We start from the raw sequence: 20670 nt of genomic DNA, 5'->3' as shown, positions 1-20670 counted from the left end.
TTGATAACTGTAAGTCATAAGGACTGCATTGTCCCTATAGAGCAATTCTCTTTGCATGGCTGTTTCTGTAATGATGCATGATGATACATCTACATTATTGCAGATGTAGATTATATGGTCGGTCTAAAGGCTGTTTGTGTGTGCGCTTGTGCTCAAAACTGTACTGTTACTGTAAAAACTCAAAGCAGTCCATATAAAAAATGTGTGTGCGTGTCAACAGTTTTCACTTTCTCTAATTGCCCATGGCATGCTGGGACTGTTTAAACAAAACCCCACCACATTAGCTTCACACTGCTCAGTATAGGAGAGATTAGGAAACTGCTCCATGATCAGCACTAACCAGCTGATCATGGCCTACAGCACAACGAGAGGAGGTGCAAAACAGATCTGGAATCAGAAGAGGGTAGTTCCTTCCGACTTGGAGGGATTACAGCTTTACCCGAAGAGGGAAGGAAAGAAAGGTTAAGCCACTGCTGGTTGCCAGATTCAGCACCTCTGCTTTTGCAGTGTTCATGTGTGCCTCACGCAGCAGGTCTGCCCCTTTATATTAGAGCACAGTGCCAACAGGACCCAGAAAAGGAAACAGCACAGCTATTGTCGAGAACAGTAAGTTACTCATTTGAACTAACAATGTATTTTAACTAATCTCATGTTTGATTAAATAACCATGTGTTTGGTGGAACACACTTGTTCTTTTTTAGGTTTGATTTTGAAGCCATAACAGGATTGTGACTTTTTGCAGATTGCAGAAGAAACTTATTGTGTGTATTTTAGTTGCATTTGACCTGTGGATATGCTGAGTCTTGTGGGCACAAATGACTTTCAGTTATGTACCTTCATTTACTTTTTAATGTCAAGAGGCAAGGAATTTGCACTTTTTTATGCTCTATTTTAACATCTAGTTGCAGTTAGCAGGAGGCTTGTATGTTAACCTTATAATAAATCTCTGCTCTGTGTGATAGGCTATTTGAAATGTGCCCATATGCAGTGCGCATCAGATCACCTTGCTGAAGAAAACTGCCAAAATTGCTTGTTTTAGCTGGGCTAAGCTGGCCTTCAAGCCTTCTAAAATCAGCCAGCTGACCAATTTTGACCAGGCTGAAAGACGAGCAAAAAAGAAAAAAAAAAAGGATACTGCAGTCTGTTTTAGGCTGTTTTCTCAGTAGGGCTCTTATAAAACAGATTGACCATAAGCTCCAAGAACGCATTTGTTTTATAAGAGTCGTGTAGTATGTGTTATTTCTGAGCACTTTGTATTTGGAAAAAAGCCGAAACTATAGCGTTTTTGGTCTATCTCTACGAAGAAAATAGGCTTGGTTTGAGCATTTCCCCGAGCGCGAGCAGCAATGCAGTCCAATCAATTACGTTTAATTCAATTCACTTAAACTTCCAGCGCGCTGCGAAAGAGAAGCATTTATTGATAATGAATTCAGAGCGCTCCTCCTCCTCCTCTCGTACTCCTGCTCGCCGCTGCGCATTAAGAGACAGCTGGCGATGAGAGGAATATCCCTCCACTCTCACTCTCATCTCTGTCACCTCACTTGTGTTTTCCTCAAGCACTGCGGACAGAAAACGCTGCGCGCGGAGCTTTATAAGACACGGCACGAGGAGGATGCGGACCGCCGGGGTTTGGCCAGCGACCGTCACTCTCCCGGTCCCCCGGGACTGATTTTCGGTCAAAGATATTTAATGGGCGTTTGTATCGCCGTGGATACCTGCTCGGATATTGTGTGATACGGCTCCAGGATGAAGAGGATGAACGTAAGCACTCCAAGTGTGTTACTGTGCAAGCATGCTGCCTGCATTCGTTGTGTGTTGAAGCGCAGCTGAGTTTATTTTGTTTGGAATTGGCTTTACTGTACGATGAACGCGCAACTTTGTCGTCTTCGAATGTGTTAACAGTTTGGCAGATCTGATATTAAAGCATGGAACGCGACTAAGACAAGCGATCTTCAACTAATTAAGAGTCGTTGTTTGCCGAGACAGAAAATGATCGATTGATCGTTCCGTTTGTGCGGAGATGCAGTTCGTGACCGGTTGCATTTACGCATTTTATCTTGGTTACACCATTATTACTGAAAAACGGTATAAAGTGAGAAAGTAGACATGATCTAGTGTGTTTTCTTTTCAAGGAAATCCTTATTGCGCGCGGATCTTGCATTATGGTAATTCCAGGCATTCCTCAAGCAATAAGTCATTTACAACTAGAGATGAGAATCGATTCTGGTTGCGATTCTGATTTCTTTTAACGATTCGGGTTCTTTGACGGTTCCACTAGTAACTTAGTAAAAAAAGAAAAATCCCGTTTTGAGGGGGAAAGAGATGCAATAATGTAATTGCATTCGCCCTCATCAGTATGTGTCATTTTGATAATAAATCAAAGGTAATTTAATTATTAAAAAAGAATATTTGCACAGACCTTTGACTACTTAAACCAAACACTACATTATACTGTACAGTGTAAGTAAATTACTGGGGAAAAACAACAAATATGATAGCATTTCATTCATTCATTCATTCATTCATTCATATTTATACAATACCACTGACAAAAATTATAATGTGTCTTATATGTTTAAATACAAGTTGCCATATGTTAAATCTCATGTGCCTTTATTACATTTGTGTGGATTTCTTTTACCTTGACAGCATTTTAAAAATGCATCTCTCATGTGAGGGACACTGCAAAGAAGACACAAGATGTAAGCGCAATTATAAAACAATCAAGTTTAAAAAAAAAAGGGGAAATTATCGCTGTTACAATTTTGATTAACTGAAATAGCTGGATCATATTATTTGTTCGGGAATCAGACTACACTGACCACACTGTGTTTTTGTCAACACAAATCCAGAGTAAAACTGTACATTCTTAAGGGAGTGCTCAGTACAGTTTCACTTACAGTAAACAATTCCAAGATTAACCACAGTGACAATCTCATTTTAAAATTGAGTTGCCACCTTTTCATTTTCAGGATCTACTTTTAGGTAAACGTGTGTTGTGTAAATGGAACCATACTGGGGTGGGATTCCCAAAAGCAGCTATGGTTGCAAGTTCCTTCATTACCAATAGAGTTCAATGGAACTAACGACCATAGTTAGCTAACAATGCTTTTGGGAAATGCACCCCTGGACAATTAGTTTGTCACTTCATGCAGTACAATTTATGGGTATTTACCTGTTTATTTGGGTATATACCTGTTTATGGGTGTTTACCTGTTTAAATAGCGTTGTGTAAGTAAGCCTTTTGATTATTGTGGATGTGCCATCTTGAATATTCACTGCTTTAATTTGCAGTAGCATACTTATTTAGTATAGTAGTATGCTTGAAAATCATACACAGTGATTATTTAATAATAACGATGAAACTCTAGAAAGTCTTACAAGATTCTTACTCAGCAATTAATAAACAAATCCAATTGAGGTGTGGGTTCAACCTTCAAATCTAGTATGCTATTCCAAGTTCAGTCACTGTTATATGGTTACAACTAAGGTGAGAATAGAAAACAATATAAATGATAACTGCTGTATAACCAATAACTTTTGAGTCACACCTATTAATTAATATATTTGTTAATTCCAAATATTTGACTGTGTGAGTGCAATCTTTTATGCATTAAAATGAAGTGGCTATTAAGAGTCAGTGTTTCGGGAGTCACGCTTTATGTATTTATTTATTTATTTGATTCACTAAAAAGACCCGACTCGTAGGAGTCATTTGTACAGGAATCAAACTACACTGGCCGTTGTATGTTTTGAGCTGTATATTCAGCAGTGATGTTACAGTGTAACAAAATGGAACTGCTTTTGAATTGGAACTAGTTCACATTTGCCATCACATTTACCAAGTTGGTTAACCAGATTTGCTTCATTGATTAACAGAAAGCTGCTTGGTTTGAAAGTTATGTCTGTTTGATCCAAGTGTCATACACCACTACTTACAATAGAAAAAGGACCCTTTTGCTCACTAAGTTTTGTTTATGCGACTAAACCATCAGATTCCACCAAATTGTGTGTGTAAAAATGCAGCATCCATCCATTCATTCCCTTCAGTATTTCAAAACCATAATCCTGAGCTCCTAAACATGTTAAAATTCTGTTTGCAGCCACGTTGCAAGTCGCCACCCATGTGGCCGTCCAGAGTGAGCAGCAGGCAGCCCTGTCCCCGTGAATCTGCTCTGCGCAGAGCAGCCATCAGTGGCAACGTCCTTGCGCTCTCACCGTTCCATGTCCCCACGGGCAGGAGTGTCCGGGTCTTCATCTGTGCCAACCCTGATGGTAAGTAGCTTTTTTTTTACCACCCTGAAAATGTGTATATATATATATGTATATGTGTATGTGTATATGTGTACACACACACACTTCATATGTGGGGTTCTTCACTGCACCATTTTGAAGGTGCCTCAAAAAATCTAATTTTACTTATGCTAGATATGTGAACGTGTGTGCATGTGACCTCTGGAATCACATAAACCCAAGGTCCATACTATTTACCGTGAACAAACACAGTGTTCTGTCAACTAGATTGGCACCTGTTAATGCACGAGCGATGTGCAAGACATGCTTTATCATCCAATGTGTTAATGAACCAGATTCTACAGTAATGAATTCAGATGGCAGTGACAGTTCCACATTATGCCATTTCATTTCATAACACACGCTGCCATCCTCAGAGATATGGCCGTTGCTAATGTCTGCAGGACCGCTGTCCCGTGTGCTTTGACAAGAGCAGCAGTGACAGCAGTTAGTGGAGCCGTCTGTCTCAGCACTGAACACAGGTTTCAACGATCCACAAAAACACAGGCCAAGCAACCATGACACAAAATAGTGTGCTGCTCTACAGTTATACAGTCTCTAATATTCAAATAAGGGAGCTCTCAACTTGCTTGTGGCTGTGGGAAAATGGTGAACAGAGTTGGAATTTCTTGCTCCTATCCTGAGAAATCGTTGAGAGGTCATCATTCCCACCATCGATTAATCATTTTTACATCTTAAGGATTAAACCCAGAGGTGTTTAGAACTGACCTTAGATTTAATGACTGGGGAACTAGACGGCACACATGCAGTCATAGATTTAAATATGGGCTGCAGGGAGACCTTAAAATAGTATTTCTAATCTAGGAGTAAACAAGCCCAGGGAAAGTATAAAATGGGTTAGGAGGGAGAAAGAGAAATGGAGAAATGAGTGCAGAGAATTGAGGATGAAGTGAAAGGAGGGAAGATATCGGTGAATAAATTAGATCGGCGCAAGGACGTCTTAAATAAAATGATGACCTTTCTGGCTGGAGGATTAATGATAAAGACTCCTCTAAATTGCGGATGTAACATATCTGCCCTTGTCATAGTCCACCTGTAGCTGCATTCTTTCCTAATGCACATTTATGCATTATTCCTAAATAAAAAATAAGAATAAGAATAAAGACAGGCCCTTGTTTATTGTTATTAAATTATAGTATATAATATTATATAAAACAATATTTAAAAATTATTGGTCACATTTCATATTAGGTGGCCGTAACTACTATGTACTTACCCATTTTTTTACAATATAATTATGCACGTATATATTGTGCGTTGTAATTACATTTAAAGTAGTTGCAATTAATGAAAATTTACAGTTACACTGTTAACTTCGTCTTTAAACCCAACCCTTATCCCAAAACCAAACCAAATCAAACTCATTTGCAGTAAATGTGGGAATTTTCCAGAAAAACATGTAGTTACACAGTAAAGCCATAATATAAATTGTGACCAATGTTAACACTTTAGTATAGGGACCAATTCTCATTTAAACTAGTTTCTTATTAGCATGCATATTAATAACATATTGGATGTTTATTAGTACTTATAAAGCACATATTCTGCATGACCATATTTTACATCCCTAATCTTACCCAATACCTAAATTTAACAACTACATTTCTACCTAACTATTAATAAGCTGCACATGAGGCAAAAAGCATAGTTGAGTTACATAGAGAATTGGACCTTAAAATAAAGTCTTACCTGACCAATTTATTTAAAATGTGTCATGTTAAATATTTTTTCATTTCTCAATTAAATATGAAGAGACAGCTATAAATAAACCATTCATATCTGGAAAGTGTAAACACTGTGGCACTCTATTGCTGTCAAAATATTCTTCATTATGTTTGACTATCCTGACCAACCAACACAGCAACATTGGCTCATCCAATGTGTGAGTTTGGGGCGGGACTGTCTATTTGTTCTACCAGTGGCAGACAGAGCAAATATTTGGAAAACTAGTTTTAAATGGTCATTATTTTTAGCAGTTTCATTTGGTGAAGCTAGCAGTATATACATCTCACACACTTCAGCTTTAAATTCAGTATCTTTCTATTTATTTCTCTATATGACAAAATTCCCACACTCAAACACTATTGTGCACATTCAACCATCAATGAATTCATGCAGTTCAGGCTGGAATACTGTAAAGAGAGTTTGATGCCACTTCTCTACTGCAATAGAAAGATACTACAGGGATTTTGTTCGCAGTCAGCCCTGAAAAGCCAGCTGCTTGAAGATGCTTTAGTGAGAGGCAGAGGTGATGCACTGTGTTGAGAGAGTGTGAGGTGGAGTGTGGAATCTGATGTACTGGACCTGTAGATGCACAACTCAGAGGTGATGTCAAGGTAGAGAATTAATGATACTTTCAGTGGCTGAACAAGCGAGCTGGGCTTTGGTGCAATGCTCATCCCCCTTAAGCACTAGAGGGAGCAATTTATACGTCGCAGAATGACAAAAAGGGAGTTGGCCTTGCAGACACGGACTCATAACAACTCTTTGTTGACCGACAGTCTAACAAGTCTCACTCTTATACATGCATTGACTTTGGAATTATTTCAATTTGTGTTAGAGCTATTGTAGAAGTCAGCTTTATGATTTAGGGGGTCTACTAGGGGCAGTTAGGACAGCAGTTGCTGGAGTCTTGCTGGGGTTGAGATTGAGGCTTTGAGGAAATTAATGTGAGAACATTTATATGCTCGTTTGTTTTTTTTGTCTCTCTGTAGGGTAACCAAGGGCGACTAGAGGTTTATGTGCAAGAGTTTTATTCTGCTTTAAGGACCTTGAATTTAAGGCTGCTGTGTTGTAACAGCATGTGTGGAGTTAGCCATCATGATTTATTATAGTGCATTTACTGTGTTTTAAATGCTGGCCTAAATCAAGCCTTGATACTCATCTTTTTGTTCATGAAAGACATTTTTATGTCATTATTCTAAAAAATGTTACTTTATATGATTGCATGATAACCACTTAAATTTTCAACCCAAACTCATTCGAAATATGTGCCTCTAAATACATATCTGCAACACCATTATTACGTATCTTACTGCATATTTCGCAGCAGTTTCAAAGTGAAACGTCCAGTGAGTGTTGCTAAAAAGCGGGTTCAATACGTGACCCTAGCATGTATTTGTTACGTTGATATAGGCACATGTTGCTGTGTTTGTATTATGTTGCTTCTTGTACGTATTGCGGTCAAGTCAAGTCACCTTTATGTATATAGCGCTTTTAACAATACAGATTGTGTCAAAGCACTTAACAGTATCAAATTGGAGGATAGAGTGTCAGTAATGTATAATAATAAGATTAAACACTCAATTATCAGTTAAAGGCATTTCATTATTGAATTCAGTGATGTCATTGTCTAGCTCAGTTTAGTTTAAATAGTATCTGTGAAATCAAATTGACGATAATCGCTAGAAATCAAGTGTCTCCAACTGAGCAAGCCCGAGGCGACAGTGGCAAGGAACCAAAACTCCCTCTGTGACAGAATGGAGAAAAAAACCTTGGGAGAAACCAGGCTCAGTCGGGGGGCCAGTTCTCCTCTGGCCAGGATATTATTGTTTATTTATTGTTTAATTATTGATTTAATTAAAATTTTAAATGTATAAATGTATTATATTTCTATTTTTATATTGTTGCAATTTCTAACAATAATAGTATTATGTAGTTAGATATTTTGTTTTATTTTTAGTTTTATTGTATTTTTAGTCGAGGTCTTCACTGGGGATATGTCCCCGGGGCTAATCCAGGTGTCCGGCCTCTGTCGACAATCAAGGCCGCAGACATCATCTCCCAGCGCCGATCCACCATCTGATCCGGACACGGACTGAGAAACAGAATAAGAAAGAAACAGACAAATATTAGCACAGATGCCATTCTTCTTATGATGTAACGAGTACATTGTGTGTTATGAGGAGTGTTCCCGGTTCCGGTTGATCTAAATAATGCAATCTAACAATCCTTTAACGGATTTGAATAATAGAAGTGTAGTAGTGTGTTATGTGTAAGCCAGGTTAAAGAAATGTGTCTTTAATCTAGATTTAAACTGACAGAGTGTGTGTCTGCCTCCCGAACAGTGTTAGGTAGATTGTTCCAGAGTTTGGGCGCTAAATAAGAAAAGGATCTGCCGCCCGCAGTCGATTTTGATATTCTAGGTATTATCAAACGGCCAGAGTTTTGAGAACGCAGCGGACGTGGAGGACTATAATGTGATAAGAGCTCGCTCAAGTACTGAGGAGCTAGCTAAGCCATTCAGGGCTTTATAAGTAATTAACAAGATTTTAACATCTATACGATGTTTGATAGGGAGCCAGTGCAGTGTTGACAGAACCGGGCTAATATGGTCATACTTCCTGGTTCTAGTAAGGACTCTAGCTGCTGTATTTTGGACCAACTGTAGTTTGTTGATCAAGCGTGCAGAACAACCACCAAGTAAAGCATTACAGTAGTCTAACCTTGAGGTCATAAATGCATGAATTAGCATTTCTGCATTTGACGTTGAGATTTGAGATGGAAAAACACAGTTTTACAGATGCTAGAAACGTGGCTTTCAAATGAAAGATTGCTATCAAACAGCACATCTGGGTGATTCTCACAAAATCCAGGTTTAGAAGGTTTCAGGCATCAGAATTTTTAAAATGCCCTTGAAGCCAATTTTCTTTTTGCACATATAAGATTAAGGTCTGAACTTACTATAACCATAAGTTTTAGAAGATTTAAAAACATATTCCTATATAATTATTTACATTTTTTAGATGAAGTCCATAAAAAATTATCATTACCGCAACATGACATTACATTAAATATATGGTTAAAAATGTGTATTTTTTGGCTAATGTTAAAGTAGACTCTTATTACTTATGCTCAAAACTATGTAAAACTCTGGAGAGATTATTTTTTTATATTTATTATTTTTTGTAATTTCCTTATTTTCTCTCATTACCGAAACACACGTGATGATTTACAGTTTCTTTTATTTAATTGTTTCACTAAAAGATAACGTATACATTTGTTATGTAGCAGACCTTAAATAAGTAGTGTATAATATGTATATACATTTTAAAACAAAATATTTTATCTAATTATTACTTAATTTGTAAAAAAGATCCATGTTGCGGTAATGAAAATGCCATTTCGGTAATGAGGATCAATGTTTCGGAAATGAGATTTAGCTCACACATTCACTGTTGACAAAGGGGTTTGATGCCTAACCCTATTTTACATATTTAAAACACATACACTTTTTAAAAGAACATTTATTTCATTTATTTAGTTTAAGTATTACAATTCTAGTATAACATACAATCATGTGTTCATGAGAACATTTTCAATGTAACATACTATCATGTGGTCCTGAGAAACATTTAAATGTAACAGCATCATGTGCTCTTGTAAAAAGATTTTAGTTTAGCTAAAACACTTTGGTCCTGACATTCAACCACACCATCTTTTTCTGAGAATAATTTCATGTGAAGAACTTGAATGGCAGCAACTCGATTTATGATTGGTCAAACAACTAAAACAAACAACTGGAACGACTGCTTTATACCAATCACGTTTCCCCCCAACTGTAACTCATTCATGAGCGTTTTTTGTGTTTTGCCCATATGTCAGGTAAAATGCAGAAATGTCTAGCAGAGGAGGTGACAGGAAGTGGTTCTGGGATTATGTCCCGTATGTCCTGACGATAGTACCAGACCCTTTCTCCTGGAAATGTGATGCTCGGTACATAGAAGCGGTTCTCCCCAGCACAATTCATGGTGTCGACTTCATACTGCCCTTCAGCAATCTGTTTTAAGAAACATTTTTATAGTCTCTACAAATTTTGGCTGGACAGCATGTACTATAATATAACTGGAGAAATATTCACATATTAACAGAAATCTTGAAATTAAATTCACCTGTGTGACTGTACCAGGGAACAAGTCGCCATCGTATTCAACCAGGACCCACTGTCCATCCTCTATGGTGGCCTCTGTTCTGTCAGGGTCCTCATCTCTTCCCTCAGAGAACATGTGGCACTTTGCAGAAAAGCACTGGCAATTTTTTCCACAAAAGCATGACACCTCCCGTGTGTTTATGACTCCCGGTTTTGTGGATGTCAGCTGTTAGGGTGGAATTCAAAAAGACAAAGATGAATTGGAGTATCACACATTGACTCAGTTACAGACATTCTTTTGTGAGATTATTTCAGATACTGGTGTGGTCTGCTTTCCATGTTAATTCCATGGAGAATTAAACTTATTTAACTTCTGTAACTACATACTTCTTAACTACATTTACTAATTTAACTACATTTCTTCATATTTACTCATATAATTCATATAAATGTTGACTCACTTGGTGTATTTTCATTGTCCCAGGAACTGTTTTCAGGTTGGGGGGAACCAATTCGCAGCTGGCCTTTATTTTCTCCTCTGATACTTTGTACAGAGTCACTGATGAATTATTCTTCAGCTGCTGATACAGAGAGTCTGCATCAGGAATACTGGTCCCATAAGAAACAATTCTGTCTGCAAGATTCTTCAAGGCCCCACCTATACTGTGTATTCTCCGTATAAATTTATGCACCGAACCGTGACCGTTTTTTTCCCTATTATGACCCTGTCCCCTGACCTCTCTCTCTCCTTTCTTTTGTACTCCTCAAGAAGGATTGCATTGCTGTATATTTTTTCCCTGTGCTTTTTCAGCCTGTCTTTTGCTGATGCCTTTTTTTATCAGCTGATGCTTGCCTGTAACAAAATACACAATAGCCATCTTGAATGTAACATTTCGTAAAAAAGACATAGAAATAAATTTTTCACAGTAAAACTATTAAATATTAAATAATATTACATTTATAGTAGGTGGCCTATACTGCATTCATAATGCTTTTTGTCGGAGCACTTCATAAAAATGAAAAATTACTAACTCCTGCTGGGGGGGTGGGGTTGTAATAGCTAAATCTGTTTGGTAACACTTTATAATAACTGTACACTATTCATCATTAGTTAAGCATTAGTAAACAGTTAATTCATCATTTATAAAGCATTAATAGACATTAATAAGCAGTTTATAAATACAGTTATAAATGCTGTATTCTTGATTTTAAAAGCATATCTATAATGTTTAATATTTGTATTTTCATACTTTATTATCAATTTATCATTTCTAAATGAAGTATAGCATTATTTACCAAATAGGTTATTTAGGAGTTGTCAGTGGTTCATAAGATCACTTAGAAAGTGTAAGTAAATGATTAATAAACTATTTAAATGTACATTCATACATATTATTATTCAGACATATAGTAATAGTTACTTAGTGTGTCAATAAATGCTTTATTAACATGTATTTCTACTGTAATTCATGGTTAGATCAGGTAGTTATAAAGCATTTAGTAGTGGTCTGTTAACTATTTTTGTGAGCTCATCTAAAGTGAGGACTATTTATACTTTGTAAAGCATTTACAAAGGAGATTAAAAGGCTGTTAAATATTTCTATGTTCTGTATCACTGTGTTGTGCTTCTTTCCTTTTTCTGTTTAGAAGATCAGTGAGCCTTTAAGTCTCCTTAAATGCTTTACAAAGCATAACTAGTCCTCAATTTACATGACAAGCTCACAAAAATAGTCAACTGATCACTAATAAATGCTTTATAACTACCTGAATTTACTACATTTACTTACACTTTCTAAGTGATCTTACGAATCAATGACAACACCTAAATAACTGGTTTGTAAAAAATGCAATACTTAATTTAAAAATTATACAGTGATCATTAATAAATTATGAAAATACAATTATTAAACACATTATAGATATGCTTATAAGTCAAGATTAAAGCATTTATAGCCGTATTTATAAACTGCTTATTAATGTCTATTAATGCTTTATAAATGATGAATGAACTGTTAACTAATGCTTAACTAATGATTAGTGTGCAGTTATTATAAAGTGTTACCGTCTGTGTCTCATTACCGAAACATTGAGTATCTCCACCGCAACAGGCCTCCAATTGTTGCGGTGTATGATAATGGTGTTGCGGAGGATGAGTGTCCTTAAACATTCTTGCTAACTGTGGAGGCTAAATGAGGGTTAGCTAAACTTTCCCTCTCTTTTTATATTTAGACCATAATGGGGTATATAATAATCAAAAAATTAAAACGGAAACATTTTTTAAAACTTCACAAACTCATGTTTCGGTAATGAGAAATAAAAAGTCGTGTATGTATTATGACAAACAAAATTTTTATTTTTATCTGGAGAGAAAAAATAACAACTGCTTACCTGGTAGCCATCTTGAGTGTCACAGTCAATTATGTCCCTTGCAAACAAAATTCCTTGAAAATGTTAGTTCCTAGATGACTTAAACAATGGTTGAAAATTGTTGCGGAGGATGAGAAAATTTGTCTTGGACACATTTATATTCCTTATTATTGTCACTACATTTACCAATGATCACCAAATACCACATGTTTCTTTACTGTAAATGTTTATAGTATAACATGCACTGAAGCTTTTTATTTTTCTTATTTTTTAATTATAAATATTTCCATCTCAAAGAACCCAAAACCAGTCATGGACACGTTGCGGTAATGAGAAATTTCCCCTTAAATGTGGAAAAAAACAACAAAATTTGAATTTATGATGTAATTTGAAATCATGTGCAAAATAGTACATGAAGAGATGTTTATAACTGTATTCTTCTTATTTTGATAGCATTTACTTTTATCATCAAAATGCTTCATGACACCTCATAAATCTAATTTCGCGAGAATCACCCATCTAGGTGATTGATGAAGAAGAATTGACAGAGCAGCCGTCAAGTGTTAGATAGTGTTCTAGGTTATTACATGTGGGGTTTTTAGGTCCGATAATTAACACCTCTGTTTTTTCAGAATTTAGTAGTAAGAAGTTACTCATCATTCAGTTTTTACAGTGGTTCATAATTCAAATATCTGATGAGTGCCACTAAAAGTTTATGCACTATCAAGTTGGAAATATCCCTTACACCAAACCCAGTAGTGTTGACAAATGCAAAAGTTATATAAAAACGTATTTGTTGATGCAGCCATGCTATTTTAACTTCCTTAAGTGGATTTGAGCTGTTTTGTTGAACTATAGTTTCACGGGGTTCGTACCGGAGATCTTCGTCACTCAAGTTCAATTCTGTGTCACACCAAGAAAACCTACTGAATTAGAAAACCCATGCATATGAAGCTGCATATGTGATGACACAATCAAAAGTATCTTTTTTTTTTTTTAAATCTTGCAGCATGTTACAATTGTTTTGAATTCATAATATTCCTCAAATAATTAAGCAAAAATTAGGCTTTATTAATTGAAACTGCGGACCTGCAAATCATACTTTGTGTGAAAAGGAATACAACCTGAATTCCGAAAATGTTGGGACGCTTTTTAAATTTGAATAAAATGAAAACTAAAAGACTTTCAAATCACATAGTCAATATTATATTCACATAGAGAACATAACAAATGTTTAAACTGAGAAATTTAAAACTTTTATCCACTAAAGGAGCTCATTTCAAATTTGATACCTGCTACAGGTCTCAAAAAAGTTGGCAAGGGGGCAACAAAGGGCTGAAAAAGCAGGACATTTTGAAAATATTCAGCTGGGAGAACATCTAGCAACTAATTTAGTTAATTGACATCAGGTCTGTAACATGATTAGCTATAAGAGGGATGTCTTGGAGAGGCGGAGTCTCTCAGAGGTAAACATGGGTAGAGGCTCTCCAATCTGTGAAAGAGTGCTTAAAAAGATTGTGGAATACTTTAAAAACAACATTCCTCCATGTCAAATTGCAAACGCTTTGGATCATGTACAGTGCATAACATCATCAAAAGATTCAGAGAAACTGGAGAAATCTCTGTGCGTAAGAGACAAGGCCGAAGACCTTTGTTGGATACCCATGGTCTTCGGGCCCTCAGACAACACTGCATCACTCATCGGCATGATTCTGTCATTGACATTACTAAATGGGCTCAGGAATACTTCCAGAAACCACTGTCAGTAAGCACAATCCACCGTGCCATCTGTAATATGTCAACTAAAGCTCTATCATGCAAAAAGGAAGCCATATGTGAACATGGTCCAGAAGCGCCGTCGTGTCCTATGGGCTAAAGAGGAGGGAGACCTTCCAGTGTGTTGTCAGCGTTCCGTTCAAAAGCCAGCATCTCTGATGGTATGGGGGTGCATAAGTGCACAAGGTATGGGCAGCTTGCATGTTTTGGAAGGCACTATGAATGCTGAAAGTTGTATAAAGGTTTTAGAGCAACATATGCTACCCTCCAGAGGACGTCTATTTCAGGGAAGGCCTTGTGTATTTCAGCAGGACAATGCAAAACCACATACTGCAGCTATTACAACAGCATGGCTTCATAGTAGAAGAGTCCGGGTGCTGAATTGGCCTGCCAGCAATCCAGATCTTTCACCTATAGAGAACATTTGGCACATCATTAAACAAAAAAATATGTCAAAGACGACCACAAACTCTTCACCAGCTAGAAACCTATATCAGGCAAGAATGGGACCAAATTCAACACTAAAACTCCAGAAATTCATAACCTCGAGTCCAAGAGGTCTTCAAACTGTTTTGAAAAGAAGAGGAGATGCTACACCATGGTAAACATGCCCCCGTCCCAACTATTTTGAGACCTGTAGCAGACATCAAATTTGAAATGAGCTCATTTTGTGCATAAACATTTGTTATGTTATCTATGTTCTATTGTGGATAAAATATTGGCTCATGTGATTTGAAATTCTTTTAGTTCTTTTAAGTCCCAACATTTTCAGAATTAGGGTTGTAAAAGTTGTCAGAGTTTTACTGCCGCTAGTGTTCTTTTCAACTGGAAACTGCAGCGATTCATACGTTACATAAGTATCAGTACGTATGTGTATTGTTAAAACTGCCCGGTCCTGCAGATTTGCATTATATAATATTAAGAAGATCAGGCCCTTTCTCTCGGAACATGCAACGCAACTCCTTGTTCAGGCTCTTGTTCTGTCCAGACTTGACTATTGCAATGCTCTCTTGGCAGGTCTTCCAGCCAATTCTATTAAACCTCTACAATTAATCCAAAATGCCGCTGCAAGATTAATCTTTAATGAGCCGAAAAGAACGCACGTCACGCCTCTGTTCATCAATTTGCACTGGCTACCAATAGCTGCTCGCATTAAATTCAAGGCATTAATGTTTGCCTACAGAACCACCACTGGCTCTGCACCCCTTTACCTAAATTCTTTACTTCAGACTTATGTGCCCTCTAGAAGCTTGCGTTCTTCAAGTGAACAACGAATTATTGTACCATCCCAAAAACACAGAAAAACACTTTCAAGGACTTTTTCATTAACTGTTCCCATCTGGTGGAATGACCTGCCCAACTCGATCCGAGCAGCCGAATCCTTACCCATCTTCAAGAAACGGCTAAAAACTCATCTGTTCCATCTTTACTTGACCCTCTAACTCTAGCACTATCTATTCTAATTGTATTTTATCTATGTCTTTTTATTAAAAAATAACAATAATAATAATAATTATCTGTACTGCGTTAGGCTAACCAAGACTTGTAATAGCACTTGCACGTTGTTGCTCTTTTGTTGGTTTTGATTGCTTCTTATGTCCTCATTTGTAAGTCGCTTTGGATAAAAGCGTCTGCTAAATGACTAAATAAATAAATAAAATAAATAAATGTGTATCATTGCATGTATAAGTACGTTTTTGGCAGAAATGTAGGTAGAGGCACATATTTCCAATGAGCCTATGTTGTAAATTTTAGATTCAGTTAAAATTTTTGACCAAATTGACTAGTTGGCAAGGCCACATTACTTTACCCACAGACACAATCTGGAAATCCAATCAGTATCTGTATTAGGGGTGTAAATTTCTTGGTAAAAAATGGAACCATACCGTTCTCCAACCACGGTTCCGTGGTTCAACTTAAATCTGACAAGGCATCTGTAATGGTTTGTTAAAAATTAGGGGTGCTCCGATTGATCGGCTACCGATCGCTCTCAGCTGTTCGGCAGTCTCTAAAAAGGCTGATTTCCGTGAGAGGTTTGGCATTCCACGCCCATGTTAATGGAGTTATTAATGGATTTGAGCATTTACATTGCACACGGTTGCGGCCCGGCAGTGTGTTCCAGAAGCGGTGTGTCTGGAATAGTTTCCACACCGAGTCTATTTTTGCTACGCTGAATTAAAGTAACAGTGCCTTATTTGTGGTAAATATGAACATGGATTGACACGGAAAGGTAAATGCATATAATTAAAGTCTACTGTGTTTCACAATCAACACAGGCTGTGGCTTTTTGGCTAGGTTTAAAGGAAAATAGCACTTTTAGATAAACAAGGCAATAATAAATGGTACTCGTGGAGGTAGGAAAACAAAGTTCTTTATGAAACACAGGATTCCTAATAAAATGCAAAAGAAAAGGCAGTAGAGCTGACTGTTTCTGTCAGTGGTAAATAATAATTTAAAATGTTTTGTGTAGTATTTTAGTATTTTGCCACTTGCTTGAGCAACTTAATATATAAATCTAGAAGTAAAATGTATGAAATAAGGTGTTGCTTATATTTATAGTATTTTAACACGTCTGTGAAAGATTGTATTACTGTACGGAGTAAAAAAAGAATCACAATTCTGAAAACAGCATTTTCAGTAACAATGGTTGGATTTGAAATCAAAATAATGGATAAACAGATAATGGATCAGTAGCAGACACCTGTGTGAAAGCACAATGAGTCCACACTGCTTCTGCATCAATTACGCACCACACATGGACTCCATACACACTACAAACGGAGGACGGTGTAAAAGGCCGCCTCACTTACAGTTTACAAAATCAGGCTTTTGCTGTGTGTAAGCTATTGTGCAACAATTTCACGATTGTAAAAACAAACATGATCAAACATTTTGGTGAGATAATTATATATTTTTGAAAAATGTAAAAAAGCCCCTTTCATAAGAGTCCCCTAAGAGGGGAATTCTCCCCATTTTCAAAAATAAAATTAGGCCCTAAAAAATGTCTCAAAATCCTGATTGGAGTATCACTATAAACAATTCTACATGATAAAAAGAAGGCTTCAAAAAGATCGGTATCGGTGATCCTGTGATCGACGATCGGTCAATTTCTGATCGGAGCACCCCTATTAAAAATAACAACATGTACTGTAAAACAGACAGAATTCAGCCAAAGTATGTTTTCTGTCATTGGAAGCATTCTGGCTGCCCCAGTACATTACAACAACAGTGATGAAAAAAAAAAAGAAATGCAAACAAACCAGTCACTCTTTGTAAACTTTGTTCAGTGCGAGTGCCATATGCTCGAATATGAGCAATCATATGCCTTCAGAACAGCAGTGCTGATGCTAGCTAAAGAACTACTGAGTGCACCTGTTTGGGTTCTTAGTGACTTCAGTCAATTAGCATTGTCATTACTTCATTTTCACAGGCTTCAATATAATTTACAGCTCAGTTGATTGGCTCAAAAACTGTGAACAAGATCAGAGATCAGCAGTTGTGCAATTGCCATTGAGATGAATGGAAATGCTAATAGATAGCATTCTCCAGGTATTATAGACCTTCTTGGTTGAGTCAGTATTATTGTGTTGGGCTAGTTGGCAATGTGTTATTAGCACATTTCGGGAGTATCATCCTATGAATGTCTTATTTATAATCATCAATTACATTTACATAGTATTCTAACAGAGAAAAGATTTATACACTTCAACCTTTAATGCAACATTGCTTCATAAGCATTGCATTCAAAAACCCTCAAAGGGCTTATAATAATAATAATAGATAATTATGTGCTTTGAATATTCAGATAATATTTTTGCCTTTGAGCATTTGGTAATTAGTTTACTAATGCCATGGAGCTAATGGATTGCCAACAGGAATGTGTTTTAGTCACAGATGGGATTTCATTCAGTCGTTAAGCACACGTGGTTAGGAGCCTTTGATGGGGGGCAATTCTCGTTCCATCGTCCTCCATTTTGCAACCTCGCCTAATCCCTAAGAGTTTTGTGCTTCAGCATCAGACAGCTGTATCAATACTGAGCTCATCTATATGCGACCATCCGTTCAGAGCCCATGCTGCTGGAGACACGTTTGTGAGTGTGTTATTGGTTGATGTTGGATGTGCCATTCTGAAGCTCTAGACAAAAAGCAGAAAGAAACACATGAGGGAAAATCACTTTATCAAGTCTGATTCCATTCAAAACAAATTCTGCAAATATTGCCTCATGACATGCAAATGAAAAAGTTGAATTTGCATCCACAAATTTCATTCCCACAATTTATTTTTAACTAAAACCAAAAAAATAATTCTTGGAACAAATTCTATGGCCACAGTTTTTTTTTTGGTTGCACTTTATTTCGATAGTTTTCGATAGTTGCAAATTTACTTACTGTTAGTAGAATGTCTAAAGTGGACTATCGAAATAAAGTATTACCTTTTTTTATTATTATTTTGCTAGATTCTGTACATTCAAGAATATTCAATAAGCAAGACATGATTTTATTAATTGGGAAGTGATTGGATCATAAAAAGTGGGCATAAATGCTAGAATGGAGCCAGGTCATTAGAGGATAGTTATTTGTGACGGTAGTTATTCCTTTTTGATAAAAGAATAAAAATTTTAATTTCTATGGGATGCATTATTGCATTTTAAAAACGCTAGACAGGAAGCAACAGAATGGAACAAAATGCAGGTGTTGTGAGACATGTTTTTTAGCTGTTTTTAACCCAAATACAAAGAATAAGAGACACTGAAACAGCATGATATGTTATTATGGTCAAAAATCTAACATATGTTTAGATAAAAAAAACAACAACTGAAAAACAACAGAAGGACAAAGAACGCATTCTGTGTGTGAAAGTCCTGGAATGGGTAACACTTTATTTTGATAGTCCACGTTAACTACATATCAGCTACCAGTAGAGTAGAGTATTAGTAGACTGTCTGCTTTAAATCTGCTAACTGCTTATTTTGATGGTCCCGCAATAGACATTGTACTAACACATCACCTTATTCTACTAATCCTAACCTAACAGTCTACTAATATTCTAATTATAGTTATTTGACAATTAGTGAACATGTAGTTGCAAAGTTACTTATAGTTAATAGAATGTCTAAAGTGGCGAGTGCACTTAATGTAAATGTGTCCATTCTGATTTCATGTTCACTTTTAATGTAGGAGACTAGAAAATCTCCTTCGTCTGTACATCTGTTTAATGGCAGTCTTTCTGGGCTTTGATTGGGGCTACACATTTTCATTATAGAAAGTCTTGTTCAAGTCATTTATTTCTCACACCCTTTTATGACTCCCGCCTTCGTCTTTCCTCACTTTCCTTCCTTCCTTGCTTCCTTCCTTCAGTTTAGTCTGGTTAAATAATGCTTTATTGGCATTATCCCCCTTCCTATATAACCCTCTCCTTGTTCTTTATTATTATTCTTTTTTTAATCAACTTCCATCATGTCAGACATTTCAAACATGCCACATGTAAATGTGGAGACCAGCACAGTCTCTCATAGAGCTGGTGGTTCTTTTATTCTTTTATTTGCCTCTCTATTTTTCTTCCTTTCTTTTTCTCTATACTTATATCTTTGACTCATTTTCCAGATGGATACATTTTGAAAGCTTCAATCTGTTATGCAAATGCGCTGTCTAAAGTGCTCTCCAGTGCGTGGCACGTTAATTCATTTATTTCTACATGAAGGTATCTACTTAGGTGCTTTTCCCTGGTGTTTTGCCTGTTTATAACGTGTCTTGTCTACTAACTTGACAATAATGTGGTCTAAAGGTTTCTTTTGTCCTGAAGATGATTTTATTGCATGTGGGGAGATTTTTTTACATTGAATGTTGAATGATAAGACCACAACAAACCTTTTGAAATAAACCTTTACATTTTTGAAGCTCCAGTGTTATGTTTTGTGTTAATATAAAAGGGCAGTAATAATAATGTTCTAAAGGTGCAATCACATTTCCTGCTGTTTGGCAAATGGTCATGGGCAAAATAAAGTAATTTCAATGGGACCATTTGTGAATTTGTAAATTGTGAATTTTACGTGAGGCTTAAAGATTTGTCAATGCAGCTTTCACGGCTGGTTAAAGCTGGCCAAGCAAATGTGCCGTGTTGACAACAGAAAGCTGCTTGGTTTGAAAGAGACATCTGTGTGAGTTGTGCTTCATATATCACTACACTATTGACAATGGACCTTTTTCCTAATAAACCTACTGCATTACGAGAGGCACTTCTGTTTTGAGGAAGTTCCACTGACTGAAACATAATTTCAAATTATAATGTTGCGTGACAAAAAATAATTATCTGTCAGTTTGACTAAATGAACTGTTTTCACGTT

At 36.5% G+C, this 20670-nt stretch overlaps 1 protein-coding gene across 1 annotated transcript in view; it reads left to right on the top strand.

Moving 5' to 3' along the window:
* Nucleotides 1-1746: 1746 nt before the first annotated feature.
* Nucleotides 1747-20670, top strand: part of LOC306888386 (NACHT and WD repeat domain-containing protein 2-like) — a gene marked incomplete at both ends in the record, with an annotated part of 77972 nt that continues 59048 nt past the window's right edge. Inside the window, 2 exons of the mRNA XM_079446630.1 lie at nucleotides 1747-1761; nucleotides 4104-4275. Of these exons, the coding sequence (XP_079302756.1) occupies nucleotides 1747-1761; nucleotides 4104-4275 (187 nt within the window). The remainder of the gene's footprint in view (nucleotides 1762-4103; nucleotides 4276-20670) is intronic.

This window comes from Barbus barbus, assembly GCF_936440315.1.
Source record: "Barbus barbus genome assembly, chromosome: 2".
In the NCBI taxonomy this organism is placed as follows: Eukaryota; Metazoa; Chordata; class Actinopteri; order Cypriniformes; family Cyprinidae; genus Barbus; species Barbus barbus.
This window is presented reverse-complemented; position numbering and strand designations above follow the sequence as displayed.